This window comes from Perissodus microlepis, chromosome 2 (genome assembly GCF_051167445.1).
Source record: "Perissodus microlepis isolate ML-2025 ecotype Zambia chromosome 2, ASM5116744v1, whole genome shotgun sequence".
In the NCBI taxonomy this organism is placed as follows: Eukaryota; Metazoa; Chordata; class Actinopteri; order Cichliformes; family Cichlidae; genus Perissodus; species Perissodus microlepis.
In genome coordinates this window covers 32,946,117-32,963,075 of record NC_140462.1, presented here as the reverse complement: position 1 = coordinate 32,963,075, position 16,959 = coordinate 32,946,117, and the positions used below count along the sequence as shown (strand labels likewise).

At 42.3% G+C, this 16,959-nt stretch overlaps 1 protein-coding gene across 1 annotated transcript in view; it reads right to left on the bottom strand.

Annotated features, from left to right (window-relative positions):
• LOC146393005 (storkhead-box protein 2-like) overlaps positions 1–14,972 on the bottom strand; it is a 46,894-nt gene extending 31,922 nt beyond the window's left edge. Inside the window, exon 1 of the mRNA XM_084908615.1 lies at positions 13,989–14,972. Coding sequence (XP_084764741.1) covers positions 13,989–14,325 — 337 coding nt within the window. The 5' untranslated portion in view covers positions 14,326–14,972. The remainder of the gene's footprint in view (positions 1–13,988) is intronic.
• Between the last annotated feature and the right edge of the window lie 1,987 nt (positions 14,973–16,959).

The following is a 16,959-nucleotide window of genomic DNA, read 5'->3' as shown; positions in this document are numbered from 1 at the left end:
CACACGTATTTTTTGGCTAAGTACACACACAAATCTTTTTTACACACTTCACAAATTCTTTTTACACATACAAAACTGATTTACAAGTACAAAATATTTATGACCACAATTTGAGCCCATAAACATACCGTTTGACTTATGAATTTGACAAACGAATAAATAATATACACTGTGTGTGTGTTTCTGTGCAAGTATACCATCAACACTGACACATATACAAGAAAACAGCCTTTGAATAGCCACTGTAGTGACCACTACGCGTGAAAGCGTTAGACAAGAATGTTGCTTTTTCTGTCAAAATGTTGTCATTTGACAAAATGGTTATCAAATGCAAACACTGATTTGTGAATGTTTGACATTTTTTATTGTGTATCCGAGCAAACATAGTATTAAAGTTAGTCAAAGACAAAAATCAACCTCATTAACTTTTATCCAAAAAAATCTGTGGAATCAATTATACAGCAGCACTGGTTATATTTTCTTTGAACACATTTTGGCATTTTTCAAGCCAGTTTCTTTAAATGCTGGCGATGACAGTGTCTGCTTCATTAAACCTAAAGACAATGCTCTTATTACTGATCCCCAAAGCGTAGTTTTAGGAGCTTTGTGGACTTTATGAACCATGTTTATCTGAAATAAAGAGATGACAACCTGTATGAGAGGAAACTTCTGCTGAAAAACACCAACTCAAAATCTTTAAGTGATCATGAATGTTTTATTTCATAATACAAGATGTTTGCAACAGTTTACTAATCAAATAATCAAGATTACTGGCCCCTAATTAACCCCTAACAAACTCTGGCAACAGTGTGCAGGTTGTTATGTCTCATAATCACAAAAGGAGGGATTTCAGAGCTCAGACGTGTAAAACTTACTGCTGTACTAGTAAGTTTTACACTGTCTGAAGAGTTAGGGTGTGTTGTTGACAGGATGGTGCAGGATCCCAGGACAGCAGCAAGCGAGGACTTCAGCTTGCTTTCTTATTCTGTTCAACCTATAATCAAAATAAGTAGGGACAAGGACATATTATTAGGGATTAACTTTCTATTTCCACACTGGCTCTGTGTTGTATACATGAACAATGATGGAACAAAGACTGGATTTTCTGCAGCCTCCCCTGCTGCAGATACTCAGTCATCACATTGCAGCTCCAGGATCTGTTAGGCTTAGCTAAGTTCGTATTCAGTGCCATTACTTTGTGCCATCATTAAATGCTTGCGTTTAAACCGACTCATAGCATCTAAACATTTACATGCTATGTCTGCTAACATGCGGCTGTTGCTAAATTAATTTTATAGTGTTTACCGTGATAAAACAGCCACTGACAACACTATCTAGGCATTTGCTGTCAGTACAAGTTCAGAACTACATGACTGAGTTTGCTTTTCCCTATAATAAACCGCAGAAACCTGAAAACTTACCTGATACAAAGTAAGCACTGCAAAGACAAGAATTTCTCTGTCCAGTCAGTCCGTTTGATGGATTGCAACCATAAAAGCCTGCGGATGGCTCCAAAAGCCATCTCTGAAAATGGTGAACGCCACTTTTCCTCTGATTTCTGTTCTAACAGCCGTCTGTACAACAGGACAGTTCTTCCTTATTCTGACTATCGCTCCAGTTATACCTATTATGCCTATTTCCAGTGTCTCTCTGCACACACGTACAGAATGACGTAACCAAGAAAGCAGTCTGTCATATTATCATTCGTGTTTTAAGGCACTCAGTTTATAGGTTATCACCTTTTTAATACATAACAGTTTAAATACCTGTATTTGTTCCAGAATAATTATATTAATACAAACACACACACACACATCATAATCATAATCATGCAGCCCTGGTATGGAATACGCAGGACAATTTAATAGTCTTGTCCTGTCTTCCTTCTCTCACAGACGCAGCAGATGGCCCCGCCCCTCCCTGAGCCTGGTTCTGCTGGAGGTTTCTTCCTGTTAAAAGGGAGTTTTTCCTTCCCCCTGTTGCCAAAGTGCTTGTTCATAGGGGTCATATGACTGCTGGAATTGTTTCTATTATTGTAGGGTCTGCCTTACCACTATATATCACACAGTGTTTTTAGTACAAATCATGCTGTGATAATTTGGGTTATTAAGTTGTGACCCTGAATCCTCCCTTAGTTATGCTGCAATAGACGTAGGCTGCCGGGGATTCCCATGATGCATTGAGTTTTTCCTTTCCAGTCACCTTTCTCACTCACTATGTGTTAACAGACCTCTCTGCATTGAATCATATCTGTTATTAATCTCTGTCTCTCTTCCACAGCATGTCTTTTATCCTGTCTTCCTTCTCTCACCCCAACCAATCACAGCAGATGGCCCCGCCCCTCCCTGAGCCTGGTTCTCCTGGAGGTTTCTTCCTGTTAAAAGGGAGTTTTTCCTTCCCACTGTTGCCAAAGTGCTTGCTCATAGGGGGTCATATGATTGTTGGGTTTTTCTCTGTATCTATGAAGCGCCTTGAGGCGACTTTTGTTATGATTTGGCGCTATATAAGTAAAATTGAATTGAATTGAATTAAGTTTTGCACACATTTGTGGAATTCATACCACATTTAATTTAAATATGTATCATTGTTATTGTATTTAAAACAGTTTTAATTTAAAATTTAGTTGTAATTTGAAATCAGTATTTAAATACAACTACTACTTGTTTGAAATAAATGCAAACTATTATCTAGTAATCTCAGACATATAACAACTCTACATACAGTGACATGAAAACTATTGGACCCCCTCCACAACACAAGTATTAAAAGATAACTGTATTTCATGAGCCAAAATGCTAAAACTTACATCTCTAGTGTACAAAAGTTCTCTTGTCCCTGAACAAAACAGCTGGTTATTTTTGTAGAGCTGTTTTGTAGAAGGTGTTTCAACTGCTCTTTTGGAGTCATGACACACACTATATTGCCAAGTATTCACTTATCTGCCTTTATGCCCATGTTGGCTCACCCTCTGCAGCTATGACAGCTTCAACTCTTCTGATAAGGTTTTGACCAAGTTTAGGACTGTGTTTGAGTTTTTGACCATTCTTCCAGAAGTGCATTTGTGTCAGTCACTGACGTGGGATCAGAAGGCCTTGCTCACAGTCTCCACTCTAATTCATCCCAAAGCTGTTCTATCGAGTTAACGTCAATCCAGGACTCTGGTATGGAAGAACTTCATTGGTTTGGACAGTCCTGACCTGCACAAACTCAATCATCGTGTCTTTATGGACCTCGCTTTATGCACTGGTGCGCAGTCATGCCGGAAAAGGAAGCACAGAACACATCTCCACGGCTCTAGAGTCCACTGGCGAGTAGGCAGAGGTTGACTGGTAGTTTGAGACCGAGCTGGCTTTGTCCAGCTGTTCTGGGGGACATTCATCTCTTCCAGGTGCCAGTCAGTTCTTGGGCACCTGAGGCCCTGTCCTCAATGTGTACTGGGATTGCCAGCCTCTGGTGGAGTCACCTTACGCTTTGGGGCTCTTGCCAATTGGCCGTGGGGGCTCTTCCCGGGGCCTCCTTGGTTATTTGTGTTGCCTTGGGTCTTAAGTGCTTTTGTGAGGCTCCGCTTAAACTATGCATATATAAAAATAAAAAAATGTAAATAAAATTGACTAACAAGAGGAGCCTATAGAGAGTTTATGGAGTTCCTCTTGGCAAAGGAAAACAAAGTGCTCTTCCTAGATGAGAAGCAAGTTCTAAAGATGCCAGTGGCAGATGCAATGATCCCATTATGTAACGTCTGAAACATCACACAACCCAGTCTGAGCGCTTGGAGTAGAAATCTGCTATATGAATATCTGCCTATTAACCAGCTGCCAACATTTTAACTTTTACCATGTGACCGTTCTAAAGAGCTTGAAGTAGGTATGTTGCAAACCAACAGAGAAGGATAAAATACAGTAAGGTTTTGTGTATGTGTGTATAGAGTGTGTGTGTATAGAAGAGAAAGAACCAAAAATAGCCCTTGCCAGTGAAGGCTTAGGACTGCAGGGGCTGGCTCCCTAAACTAGGCCAGGGCCTTGGGTAACCTGATGGTTCCAAATTTAAGTTTGTAAAGAGAGGCTGCCAGATGTGAGAATTAAAATATGTGTCACAGATGAGATAGTAAGGAAAAATACCTTTTATATGCACAGAAACACAGGTGTGTGTGTCTGTTGTGAGCATAGCTAAGCAAAGACGAGATGGATCTAAAGTTGCATGGAAGCTGCACGAGAGGAGCTCCCATTACATCCGATTGTGTGTGTCTATATCTCTGTGTTCTGTGTATCTGTCAGGCTTCCAACAGAATGACAAAGCAAGTGTTCAAGTGTTAAACAGGCACAACTCTAGCATGTATAACAGCAGCCTTTACATAAATTCTGAGACTGAAACGAGGGAAGGAAGCAGAGAAAAACATCAGAGGCAAACATAAGAAAAAGTTACAGTGCTGTCCAAAAGTCCTGAATTACTCTTAATTTCTTTATACTTTGCAAGGGGAATGGGGAATAGATTCACTTTACTGAAACATCTGTAAATATATAGAAATACAGTTTAAGTATATAGGGCAAAAATCTGTTCTGTTTTATTGATACAGCTCTAATTCACAGCAATAGTCGCCTTCTGTTCCATTCTCTGCCAGGATTATCCCACACTGCTTCAGTAATGTTGAGGTCCAGGTTCTGTCTGACAGGGTTTGTTTTTTGGTCCACTCTACATGGTGATGATGGACCAAAATCTCATGGCACTTTTCTGCAATCACTATTCTATTAATTTTGACATGATCCCTAATACCACTGACTGAAATGCCTCCACTGATTTTTATAGAGGTCTGTAGTCGCTCACTGCTGTACCCTCCTCATCATTTCTGTACATATTAACGATAATTTGAACCAAAATTTTCAAACTTGGATTCATCACTTCATTAAGATTGCCACTGATTTTCAGTCCAGTTCTTATACAATTTGCTATACCCCTCTAACTCCCTTCCTTAACAATGACTTCTTGACTGAGATCACTCCTGATGACGCTTCAACAAACTGTAGATGGAACAGCTGAAGGTCTTATACTATGTCAGATCTGTGCTGGATTTCTCTTATTTGTTAAGGACATTGATACAGTGAGTAGCATTGTTCTCCTCCATGTACACCAGTTTTTTTTCAGATAAAGACTGCAATGACTTTTTAAAAATTATTTCTAAATAAGGTCTAAGAGAAAATACAACTCCCTTGTTGTCCAAATTAACTGAAATGAAACCCGCAAACCCAGCGCCCAACTCAACCACGCTCCAATATGTTACCCACATCCTGTTTCTTAAACTTGTTGACTCCACTGGGCCCTCTTTGGTCACTCCCACACCCATCCTCTTCCACTTATACAGCGTCGCTGAAACCTATACATAATACCATAGGGCGAGGGGCAGGGTACATCCAGGGATCTTGTCCAGATCACCAGTCTGGCACAGTCCAGGTTGTCAGTTTGTCACGGGGCTAACACAGAGATAGAGACAACCATTCAAACTCACATTAACACCTAAGGTCAATTTAGAATCAATAATCAACCTAACCCCACTACCTGGACATCCTTGGATTTGGGAGGAAGTGGGAGTGCCTGGAAAGAAGCTAAGCAGACACTGGCAGGACAGGCAAACGCCACAAAGAAAGGCCCAGGCTAGCCTTACTAAACATAACATAGTTAGTTTAAATCAGTGTTTCTCAAGTGTTTTCTGTTACGCCCCCCTTAGGAAGAAGAAAACATTTCACGACCCCCACTCTCCCCTGCAACTATAAATAGTATCATTTGTCTATAAAGTTGTTAGTATAAGTACATCTCCGCATAACATTGTATCCTTATTAACATTAAAGAAAAGTTAAAAAGAAATGAATAAAGATCAACTTAAAATAAAGAATAACTTTATTAACACTATTTTTTAGTCTGAACAGAAAAGATTCAAAATGCATGTAGTAGTACTGCAACTCTCTAAACTACTGCTACTACATTTGAAGTGCATCAAAATGCCAGTGAAGCCAAGCGCTGCACACGCGTCGTCAGCTTTCCTCATCTTAGCTTTCAGGAGACTTTCGTCCCCCCCTCCACCTCAAACCTTCTGTAAACAATTAAACAAATAAAAGTAAACTGCAATAAATTACAGGTCGCAATAAAATAAACTACTACCTCTTTTCAATAACAGAAAAACAAACCATCTTTATAGTGTAATTATTTTACGTGTAGTTGTTTTTTTTAATGTGTAATAATATTCAACATTGCTATCAATACATTTTTCAAAAAATGCCTCTCTGTGCAAAATGGATTTACAACATAAACAACTGTGGGATACTGTTTGGACAGCCCAGCGTGTGCTCCCGAAGATGCAGGGGAAACCAATTCTGTCGGGGAGGCCTACCCTGGCACTAGGCCCGGGTATCATCGATTTCTATAATCGAGTGGATTCCGATTTGATTCGATTCAACTTTGACTCAGTCAGAAATTTTATAATTCTGATCATTTTTCAGTACTGACACTTGTGAGACTTCATCAGAGGTGTGAACATCACAGCAGAAGCCTTTGTGTCAAAGTAACTGAGGATAAAACAGAAAAACATGAAGGAGATTTTCCTGTTCTGGCTTTTTATAGCAGATAACCTTAAATATATTCTGCAGTGGATCAAAAACTGAAGAAAACCATGAATCAACATATAAACATTACCCGATGAATTAGTATTATTTATTATTATAAGTTCATCAGATGATCTCATCATCCTATTATGCGACAGGTCACATGAGGCAAGGTCTCTGACCCAAAGCCTCTGCTGATAATGACCCATGCCATTTTTGACACCTTGGCTCGTGTGAGGCACATAATCAATAGTGGGTCAACGACCCTCTTAAGAGACCACTCCTACTCGAGTTTAAATACCTGGGACCCGCCAGCATTTGGTTTTCAAACTGAAGAACTGACAGACCAGAGAACTGTTCCAGGAATATGAAGATATGATCAGGTCTTTTGCTCTCTCAGCTGATTAAACTTGGAGGCATATTTCAAATTCTAAGTGAAAGATTCAGTCAAGCACCATCTCCTTCTTTCAGTTTCATCTACATCAGCTCCTCCTCAGGCTACAGTGCGAACTCAGGAATCAATTCAACTCAGTCCTTTTACTAATCCATATCTTATTCAACAGTTTAAAAAAGTATTTCACGATATCTGTTAGCCAGAAGATGCCTCCAAAAACCTAAATCTCTTAGAGAGATTAGTGGTAGACTACTCAGTTGATTTCAAAAATCGAGTTCAAAATTAGTCCAAGAAATTAAAGCAAAGCTTTGTACTGAAGATCTCGTGTTTAAAATGTATTGGATACAATTTGTGTCCCTCCTTGATCAGCATAATCAAGTTCAGGTTGAGATACTGGAGGAAAGTAAGCTTCACACATTTTCTCCACACACATCGTCTGTTCACAAACTGAATGTAAACCAACTGTATCTAGTTTTTGTGTTACAGTTACTCACAATTAAAAAGAACAGCAGATCACACTGCCTAGGAAAGCCACAGCCAACGGTTCGACTGTTCCAGTTTGGATTCAGGGGACAGACACCCTCTCTACTTTTAAAGTAATCTTAAAATTTTCCTTTGACCTGTGACCCTGAATCCTCAGTTATGATTTACAGAGTGTTTCTTTTTCACTCACTGTGTGTTTACGCACCACTCTGCATAATTATAATTTATCTCTCTTAGCTCTCTTCCACAACATGTCCTCGTCATGTCTTCCTCCCATCACCACCAAGCTGCTCCTGTGGATGGCTACCCCACTCTCACAGGGTTTTTCCTGTTCAAAGGGAATTTTACTTTTACCCACTGTTGCCAAAGCACTTGCTTATAGGGTGTCATATGATTGTTGGGCTTTTCTCTGTTTTTGTTCAGTATTATTGTAGTGTCTTTACTATACAACATAAAGCACCTTGAAGCAATTGTTGTGATTTAGTGCTATATCAATAATACTGAGTTGAATTAAACTGAATTACCACGGGGACCACTGTTGCCTTCACCGTCCACATGTTCAGGCCTTGTTGCCTTTGGCATTCTTCAAGCTTTTCATGTTCTTTCTTGCTGATGTTGCTGTCTCTTGGTATAGGTACATCTACCACTATGGCCTTCTTTCCCTGTTTTCCCACCACTACTATGTCCACTTGGACAGCCATTGCCAGTTTGTCCGTCTGTATCTGGATCTTAATTTGGTCATTCCCAACCACCCTATGGAGCATTTTGAATTTTAACCGTGGGACTTCCAGGCCATGCCTGGCACAGATGTTCCTGTATATTATGCCAGCTGCTTCGTTAGGGCGTTCCATGTACACCCTGCCTGCTAGCATCTTGCACCCTGCTGTTATGTGCTGGAGGGGCTAAAGGGTATCTTTGCAGAACCGTCACCTTGGGGCTTGTCTAATGTGGTAGACCCCAGCCTCTATCAATCTTGTGCTTATAGCTTGTTCCTGTGCTGCCATGCCATGTACTCTCTTTCAGTCCAGCCATTGGTAGGATTTCATGATATCAGCCACTTCTTCTGCCACTCGATGTTACAGGCTCTTGGGATCCTGTTGATCTTGTACAGGTCTAGGCATTCCAGGATCCATGTGTGAAGCACTGAGTCACAGGCTTTCGTGTAGTCAATCCTATTGGTGCACAGGTTGGTCAGTTTGGTCTTACAGCCCTGAGTGAACACTCCATCTACCAGGGGTTGGTGTTTTGCTCCTCTGGCATTTTTACCCATTTCTTTTTGGGGCCCTACTCATATATATCAAGCTATGCACCTTTTCATCTTAGTTGCTATAATACCTGACAAGAGCTTCTATGTAGTGCTAAGCAACAGTAGTTGAATGGGACAGAGATGGAATTCTGGGTTAGCAGCTGGTTGATTTCTGCTACCGGGCACTCGTGGTGTGCCATTAGCTTCTTTAGCCCCAGGGTGTGAATCAACTTTTCATAATTAAGGTTAACCAAGGTTTTCCCAGGCCAGCAGAGATATAATAATTCCCAGTGTGTCCTGGGTCTACCCCGGGGTCTCCTCCCAGTGGGACATGCCCAGAACACCTCACCCAGGAGGCATCCTTGTCAGATGCCCGAACCACCTCAGCTGGCTCCATTCGATGTGGAGGAGCAGCAGCTCTACTCTGAACCCCTTCCAGATGCCTGAACTTCTCACCCTATCTCTAAGGGAGAGGCCAGCCACCCTTCAGAGTAAGCTCATTTCCGCCGCTTGTATCCGCGATCTCGTTCTTTCGGTCACTACCCACAGCTCATGACCATAGGTGAGGGTAGGGACGTAGATCGACCGGTAAATTGAGAGTGTGGTGTGAACGGCGGGACCACAGATCGTCATTTAGAGCTATTTTATTCAAATCACACCACAACACACACCAACCCCCGAGTCCCCGTGTTTTTAACTCGGCGGACGTGATTAAGGATGCCGACCACCGCAGACCACGCCCCACCACATACCCCCATCGCCCGATTGAGGCCGGGGAACCACCCGACCGAACCTACTCCCCCACCGCGAGTGGGAGGGGGAATAAGCCCGGACCGTCAGCACCCCTGGGCCCCGGCCAAGCGACTGGGAGGTGCGAATCCAGCAGCGCCAGCGAAGCTGGTTCGGAGGTCGGCCGCGTGGCAGGTGGACGTGGCGCGGCCGGCACAGTCGTGAGTCCCAGGTCACAGGCGGCTGGGCAGATGTCCGGCGTGCACCGGTCTCTGGTGGCGGTGAGGCCGGTCTGGCGAGCACGGCGATCTCAAGCATGGCGCACGCCTCGATGGCCAGCTCCAATCGAGCAGGTTCCCCTGGCACGGGGACCTCTGTCTCCTTGTGCGGCTCCTCCATCACTGTCACCGCCGCTGCTCGCGGCTCCTCTTCCTCCGGCCGGCGCAGACCCTCACGCCAGATATTACGTATCGGTCCGATACTGACGTAAATTACTGGATCGGATATCGGAGAGAAATAAAAAATGTAATCGATCCATTAAATATCAAAAAAGCACCTCACAAAACTTGCGACACGGCGTAACTCGGCTCATAACCGTAGCACTCGGAGCAGTGTGGTCACGTGATAGAGCGGCTGTGTGTATTTGTAGCCTCGCTACCAAACCAGCATTTCATCTCCGAGGAAGTTATCCCAGAGAGAAGTAAAGCAAGTGTGTAAGTTCATCTCTGAATGTTTGTAAAGCATTCCCACGTTAAGCTTAACAACCGATTTATGGAGCGACTGCCTCTCTCTCCCTCTCCTGCTGCTACTTCAATCATGAAACTGATCAATGATCAGCTGATCGGCTTTTCTGTCGCGAGTCCGTCTCTCTTCTTTGTTTTTGGCCCACTTTGCACCAGAAAGAGGAAACCAGCGGCTGAACAACAGCAGCACGTTTAAGCTTGATAAGCTGTTGTTAGAATTTATTTAATATTACTTTCTACACCAGGATCTTTTTCTACGCAGCTGACGGCTGGTAACTGTGCAGGGGCAGATCTAGCAAAGTTTAGCCAGGGGGGCCGATAGGGCATGAACAGGGAAAAGGGGGCACAAAGACATACTTTTCTTTCTTATTCTCATTTAAAATGTCGAGCTTTTAATAATTAATTATCTGAATCTTACACCCAAAGTTTTAATCTGATGTAAAATATATAGAAGTCCATTACTGTATATAGTAACTATTAAGTCTAATAAACCCTAGTAAGCTATAGTACTTTTTCCTTTGGGAAGACACCATCTGTGCAGTCTGCAGTTCTGTTGAAGAAAGATGTTGAATCTATTTAATTATTCTTGAAAAATAATTTAATTCTGTGCATTTTTTTCCACACTGCATCAAATTAAAGTTGATTACATCGATTAAGCATCATGAGGTGGAGGGTGATACGTATGACCTCTCAGCTAGATTCTAGCCAATCATTTTACGTTTCCAAGGATAGTAGGCGGGCCCAGGTACGTACGTTCTTTTAGAGCAGAGCAACAGATTAAAAATGCCCAAGGCGAAGCGGTCAAAAGTCTGGCTGTACTTCACAGCAAAATAAAAACTCAGCAGCCTGCAACAAGTGCTTTAAGGTGAGACTGTGATACTGTCAAAGGAGGTAACTCCTCAAATCCGATGAAACACCTGGCGACGCATAGCGTTTTTTTAAAAGCAGAGAAATGCACCGTATTTGATAGCTTGCTGCGAGACCTCACACCGAGCACATCTACTGCGGGTGCGGTGCCTGTTATCGGACCCGGAGTTAGCAACATCCCCCAAGAACCCGAAGAGTAGAGTCCTGGCCCCTAGCCCTGCCAGTGTAGCAGAAATGATGAGGATGATGATGCAGCAGCAGCCGTTCTTCTCTGGGTGAGTAGCTTAATGTTGTTCGTGTGTAATTTAAGTTGAGTAGGCTAACCACGTTATTACATTAATGCATGTAAGGTGAACTAGCAAACATCATCATAGCTACATGCGGCTGTCTTCTTGTTTGATGGCAGATGCTCCCTTCACCCTGGCCAAAAAGGCTAAAATGACCAAAGAAAAAGTGGAAAACAGCTAAACATGAGAGGTTTTTGGACAAAGTTTGTGTTTTTTCCATTGTTTAAGCACTGCTTCCAGCCAAGAGTGATGCCATAAATCTCCTATAGCTGCAGAAAAGGCTAACATTGTTATCTTTTTACAAAAAAACAGCTGAACATGAGAGGTTTTTGGACAAAGTTTGTGTTCTCCATTCTTTAAGCACTGGTTCGAGCACCGTTTAAGCACCGGCACCGTTTCAAAAGTACCGGTTTGGTACTGGTATCGGATAAAACCTAAACGATACCCATCCCTACTCGAGATGAGTACTGTCAGTGCGCCTCAGGGTGGCTGCGGCTACAATGTAGCTGCCATCACCTGTGTGTGAATGGGTGGGTGACTGGATGTGTAAAGCGCTTTGGGGTCCTTAGGGACTAGTAAAGCGCTATACAAATACAGGCCATTTACAGGCCATGAGAGGGGCCAGTTGAAAAAGCCTGGCTGTCTCATGGTAACATACAGGAGTCATCACTCACTGTAAAGGTGACACAGAGTTCCCAAACTTCATGCATTACCACTGCATCAATCACCAACAGGCGTTACATGCAAAGGTGATCGGGCACGTCATGACTCCCGTCGTGAAGATCATAAACAGCATTCGCTCCAGAGCTAAACAGCACAGAGCATTCAAGGTGCTGTTGGAGGAGCTGTCAGCTGACTGTGGTGACCTGCTACTAAATCCGACGGCTCAGCAGGGGACGGATTTTGCTTTGTTTTTTGTCACTTTTGGGTGAAATCAGGGAGTTCATGCAATCCAAGGCGAAGACACAAGGCTGCTGGAGGACACTGAGTGGATACTTGACCTTGCGTTTTTGATGGACATTACTGGGAAACTGAACCATTTCAACTGTAAGCTGCAAGGCAAAGGTAAGACTGTTGCTGACATGATAAGTGCTTTAAATGCATTTAAAGCCCAGATGAGCATCTTCTCTGTGCATGTACAGAGAAATGCACTTTCCCTCTGTGCAGATGGTGCTGAAAGACAATGCTTCTGCATCTGAGACTTTTGACAAAGTTGCAGAAAAGTACTCTCAAGACCTTGATCATTCATTTCCAATCCCTTCATGAACGTGGACACAGCATGCATTGCTGAGCAACTAAGTGCAATGTTCAGCTTTATGCTGGACAGGTGGAAATCGAAATTAGAACACAGCAAAATGACCTCCACCTCAAAGCCAAACTTTTGGTGCCTTGTTGACACAGAAAAGTACAGTGGTGTATGCACAGCATCTATGAAGGTTGCCAGCCTGTATGGTTCAACCTGTCTTTGTGAATCAGCCTTTTCTGACATGAACTTCATCAAGAACAAGCACAGAACACGCCTCTCTGATGCACATCTGCAAGACTGATTTTGTGACAAGTTCAGTAAAATCTGAAAGTTGATTTTTGTATGTTTCATAATTGATAATCTGTGCAGACATGGTGCAGTGCATGATTTGTTCAACATTGTTAGCGGCAAGTGAAAATGTTGCAGATTATTTGAAAATGTAAATACTTGCAGAGATTTATAGAAAGAAAGTGTATATATGTATCTGTTTCCTACCTTCTTAAAGCATTGTTTGTAATTATTGTGAGAAATCATTAACAGAATCAGTGTCTTTACAGAGATGAATACCATCAATTATTAATAATAACATATAATTAAAAGTAAATTGAGCAAATTTGTTATTTCAGAAGTGTAAAGTATCAAACTGGTAGCCCTTCGCATTAATCAGTACCCAAGAAGTAGCTCTCAGTTTCACAAAGGTTGGTGACCCCTGATTTACTTACCCCTGAGTCCAGTTTACTGTAGAAGACTTCTCAGGATGAAACAGACACCCAGGGTTGGAAGCACATGCCCTGTCTGCTTTCAGTATTGCTATTCCAACCCTATTCCCAAAGAGATACAGCCGAGTTTCTCTTTGACTGCAGCTGTTGATTAAAACTGTCGATCATTATGTACTGTCTAAGTTTTACAGCATCAAGTCACTAATGAAAAACAAACTTGTGAGAAACATGTACCCTTGATCCAAAATCAGCATTAAAACAAGTTCTCCAGTTTTTGTTTCAGTCTGAGCTGTCCGGTCCTCTAACATGGGTATGAAGAGTTATTAGAAATGCTCTAAACAACAGAATAATTCAACTCTGTCTTGTTTTAACTAGGCCAAATTGTCTATCCCCAAAGATGCGTGATTATAAAATATACAAAATAAGACAATAACAAAGTGTATTAGGCGAATATAATGTGATATTTACATTTTTCTGCTAGGAGATTTAACAAATCATAAGCTACTTGTCAGTTATGACGGCCCTTAAAATAAACACTGCTGCTCAAACTAAAGACATTTCCAAGTGACATAACAGGCAGTGCACATGAAAGTGGCTTTCAGCGTCAAGGTGCTGTATTAAGCTTCAACAATTGTATGGGATATCATTACCATAAGTACACAAGACTAGGTGTAGAGGCCTTACCGAGGTATTTAATGGTGAATCCCCGAGGCGGATTAAGAGACCTCCGCATCCATCCCTCCCTCAGCACCTCCAGGTGGTCTTCCTTGCCTTGAATTAATAGCACATGCTCGTCAATCCATCCCAGGAAGAAAGTCTCGGACACGGCCTCTGTAATCCGTTGGTTCCATACATGATGCTGGGTATTTTCTGCTTTAAAATCGGCAAAAATCTCATAGCCGGTGTGGTGTCTCGGGAACTCGTCGCTTTCAGACACCCTGCCCCCTAACGCCTCCCCAGCCCCGACCCTGGATAGCACTATAGCCAAAGAATGGGGAGCTATCTGCAGGAAAGACTCCATTGTCGCATCGGCCTTCTAGCTCTCGGTCGAATACACTACAATCGTTTTATTCATCTCTAACAACGTCGGGCTGAACGGAAAACAAACAGTCCATGTTGGCTGGCAGCGCAGCTACGTTTTGCGGTAGCCGCATAGATTATAGTTGTATTTCATGAAGCTAGTCTGCTAGCTGCAGTTAGCTCTTTAACCTTACATGTACCCAATTTCTACATTTTAAGGTCCGTCTTCCTGTTCGGGCGTAACGTAGAGCCCCGAAACCGAACACGAAAATTAGTGTTGATTCATCTCGAGTGCTGTCTAGCAGGAGCAATAGAGGACATGATTCATTCTCGATTTAAACCTCGTTGTTGCGCCTGAGATCTAGAAATATTGCTACCTAGCTGGATGCTAACATTTTAATCAATTCACCCCGGCAACAGATGCGGCGAGCGCCCCTCTTCTTAGCAACAGACAGCAACGCAGTTTCGTGGGTCAATTGGCTTTGATTTGCCAACCTTTACGATTAAGGGCTAGGCGTAATTTTCAGTTGTCAGATGATCGTGTCGAGTCTTGCGATACGCTTTAAACAATACGTAAGAATACAGCTGGATGCAGGACTGTCTCATCCAGGTACAGTGGTGACAGACGTCGCTACGGAGCTACGCTTTAATAAGTGTGAAAACATTCTTCCGGGTACATTTTCAACTTAAGACTCTTAGTGCCACATATATATGTGGGCTAACTATTCTAAATAATTACTATTACCTTGTTAACAAATTATTATACTTGAATAATACATATAAAAATGACTCACATATAGTTATACTATAGTAAATCTTTGTTCATGACTAGTTCACTTGAAATTAGCAGTTTGGAAACACACATTTTGTAGTAGTTCAGTAGATCATTTTTATGAATTTTCTGAACAATTTGGGAGTGATTGTAGCCTCCCCGAAGTAACGAATCACAAATAACTGTGTGTGTTTTGTGTGTCTTGGCTGTGCACGGGTTATGTGCAATATGTGTGGAATATGATGAATTCTGAAGTCCTTTCCAAGCTAATAACACGCACACACACACACGCACACTAACTGCCATAAAACTTGCATAAAATGTTCTTGTCCTCAATTCTTCCAAGTTTGTACACACTCATTTTAGCACATGATTTGATAGCTTACACATCCCATCACTCAGTGCTGCTGCTCCAACACCTCTGATCCAAATGACCAGCTGGATGTGCTGCAGCTGTCCGATAACAGACTGACCATTTAATTCAGGTGTTTTGGAGTGGGGAAACACCCCTACCTAAAACATCTAAAGCAAGCTGTCCCAAGAACCAGAACTTTGAACTGCTGCATTGCCATTATTGCCTGAAGAAAACTGGCCCAACTACACAGTGTTGCCCTGAGACAACGAACCAAAATCTGTCTATAAACAACTAAAAATACGTCTTCAATGTTCTTAAACATGCACATATTTTAAATATATGCTTATTTCAATTTAAACGTGCATAAAATTGATATTAGTCTCAGCATTAGCTAGCACTCTGTCATGCAGATTTGACATCTGAGAGGATTGCTCCACCCCCGAGTCAAAGGTCAAACTCTGTGCTTCTCATCATTTTACTGAAAACTGAAGTGTGTTGTGTCACAAAATAAGTAAATACGTCTTTTTTAAATTAAGGGAGCGTGTAATCACAACAAAATTGGTTTAATTCCTGAAGGCAGCACTGTGCCATAGAGGGTTATTAGTGATGGGTGTAAATGAGTGAATGTGGTATGCTCTATATAAGAACCAGTCTATTTACCGATTCTTCAACCTGCATTTGTGGGATTGTAAGTCAGCCGTGTTGGTCACTCTGGCAGAACCAGTGCACTCAAGCTGATGGGATTCCAGAAGCTCAGAAAAAGAGTCAGCAGCAGAATCAGCTGTTTGACACTGGCAGAGAAGATCTGGCAGGTTTTCAACCCACATACTCAACCCTACTCTTTACTTTTGGTCCTAAGTTTATCATTCAAGTCAAGGGTAACCATTTATTTACTTGGGCTGTTTGGTTGAGTCATTCAGCTATCTATCTATCTATCTATCTATCTATCTATCTATCTATCTATCTATCTAGATAGATAGATAGATAGATAGATAGATAGATAGATAGATAGATAGATAGATAGATAGATAGATAGATAGATAGATAGATAGATAGGCAAAACTTAACATCTTCTGCAACACAGGAACACTGATCGGGAGTTGCTGAGGGGACAGTGTGTGATTGGTGTACCACCACATGGCCAGAGGGAGGAGCAGTTTGCAATCTCAGGTCAGGGAGAAGGGGAGGTTGGAGGTTGTGGCTGATAAATCTGAGGGGCTGATGAGAGTGCGAGGCTGTGACCCTGAGCGTTTCAGCATCTCTCAGGTGTGGATGTTGAAAATTTAAAGGGCAAAGGAGCTGATAATGCAGGTCACTGATGGAGCTGAGGCTGTGCAGGTACGAGACAAGCACCTGGTTTGTTCCCACCTTTGGGGACAGGTGCACTGTAACACCTGAGAGGATTGTAATGAACAATTTGAGACCTGACCTGCTACAAAGACCAAGAAGCTTATCGTGGACTACAGGAACTCCAGGGTGGAGGGCACACCCAGCAGTTTGATGGGACA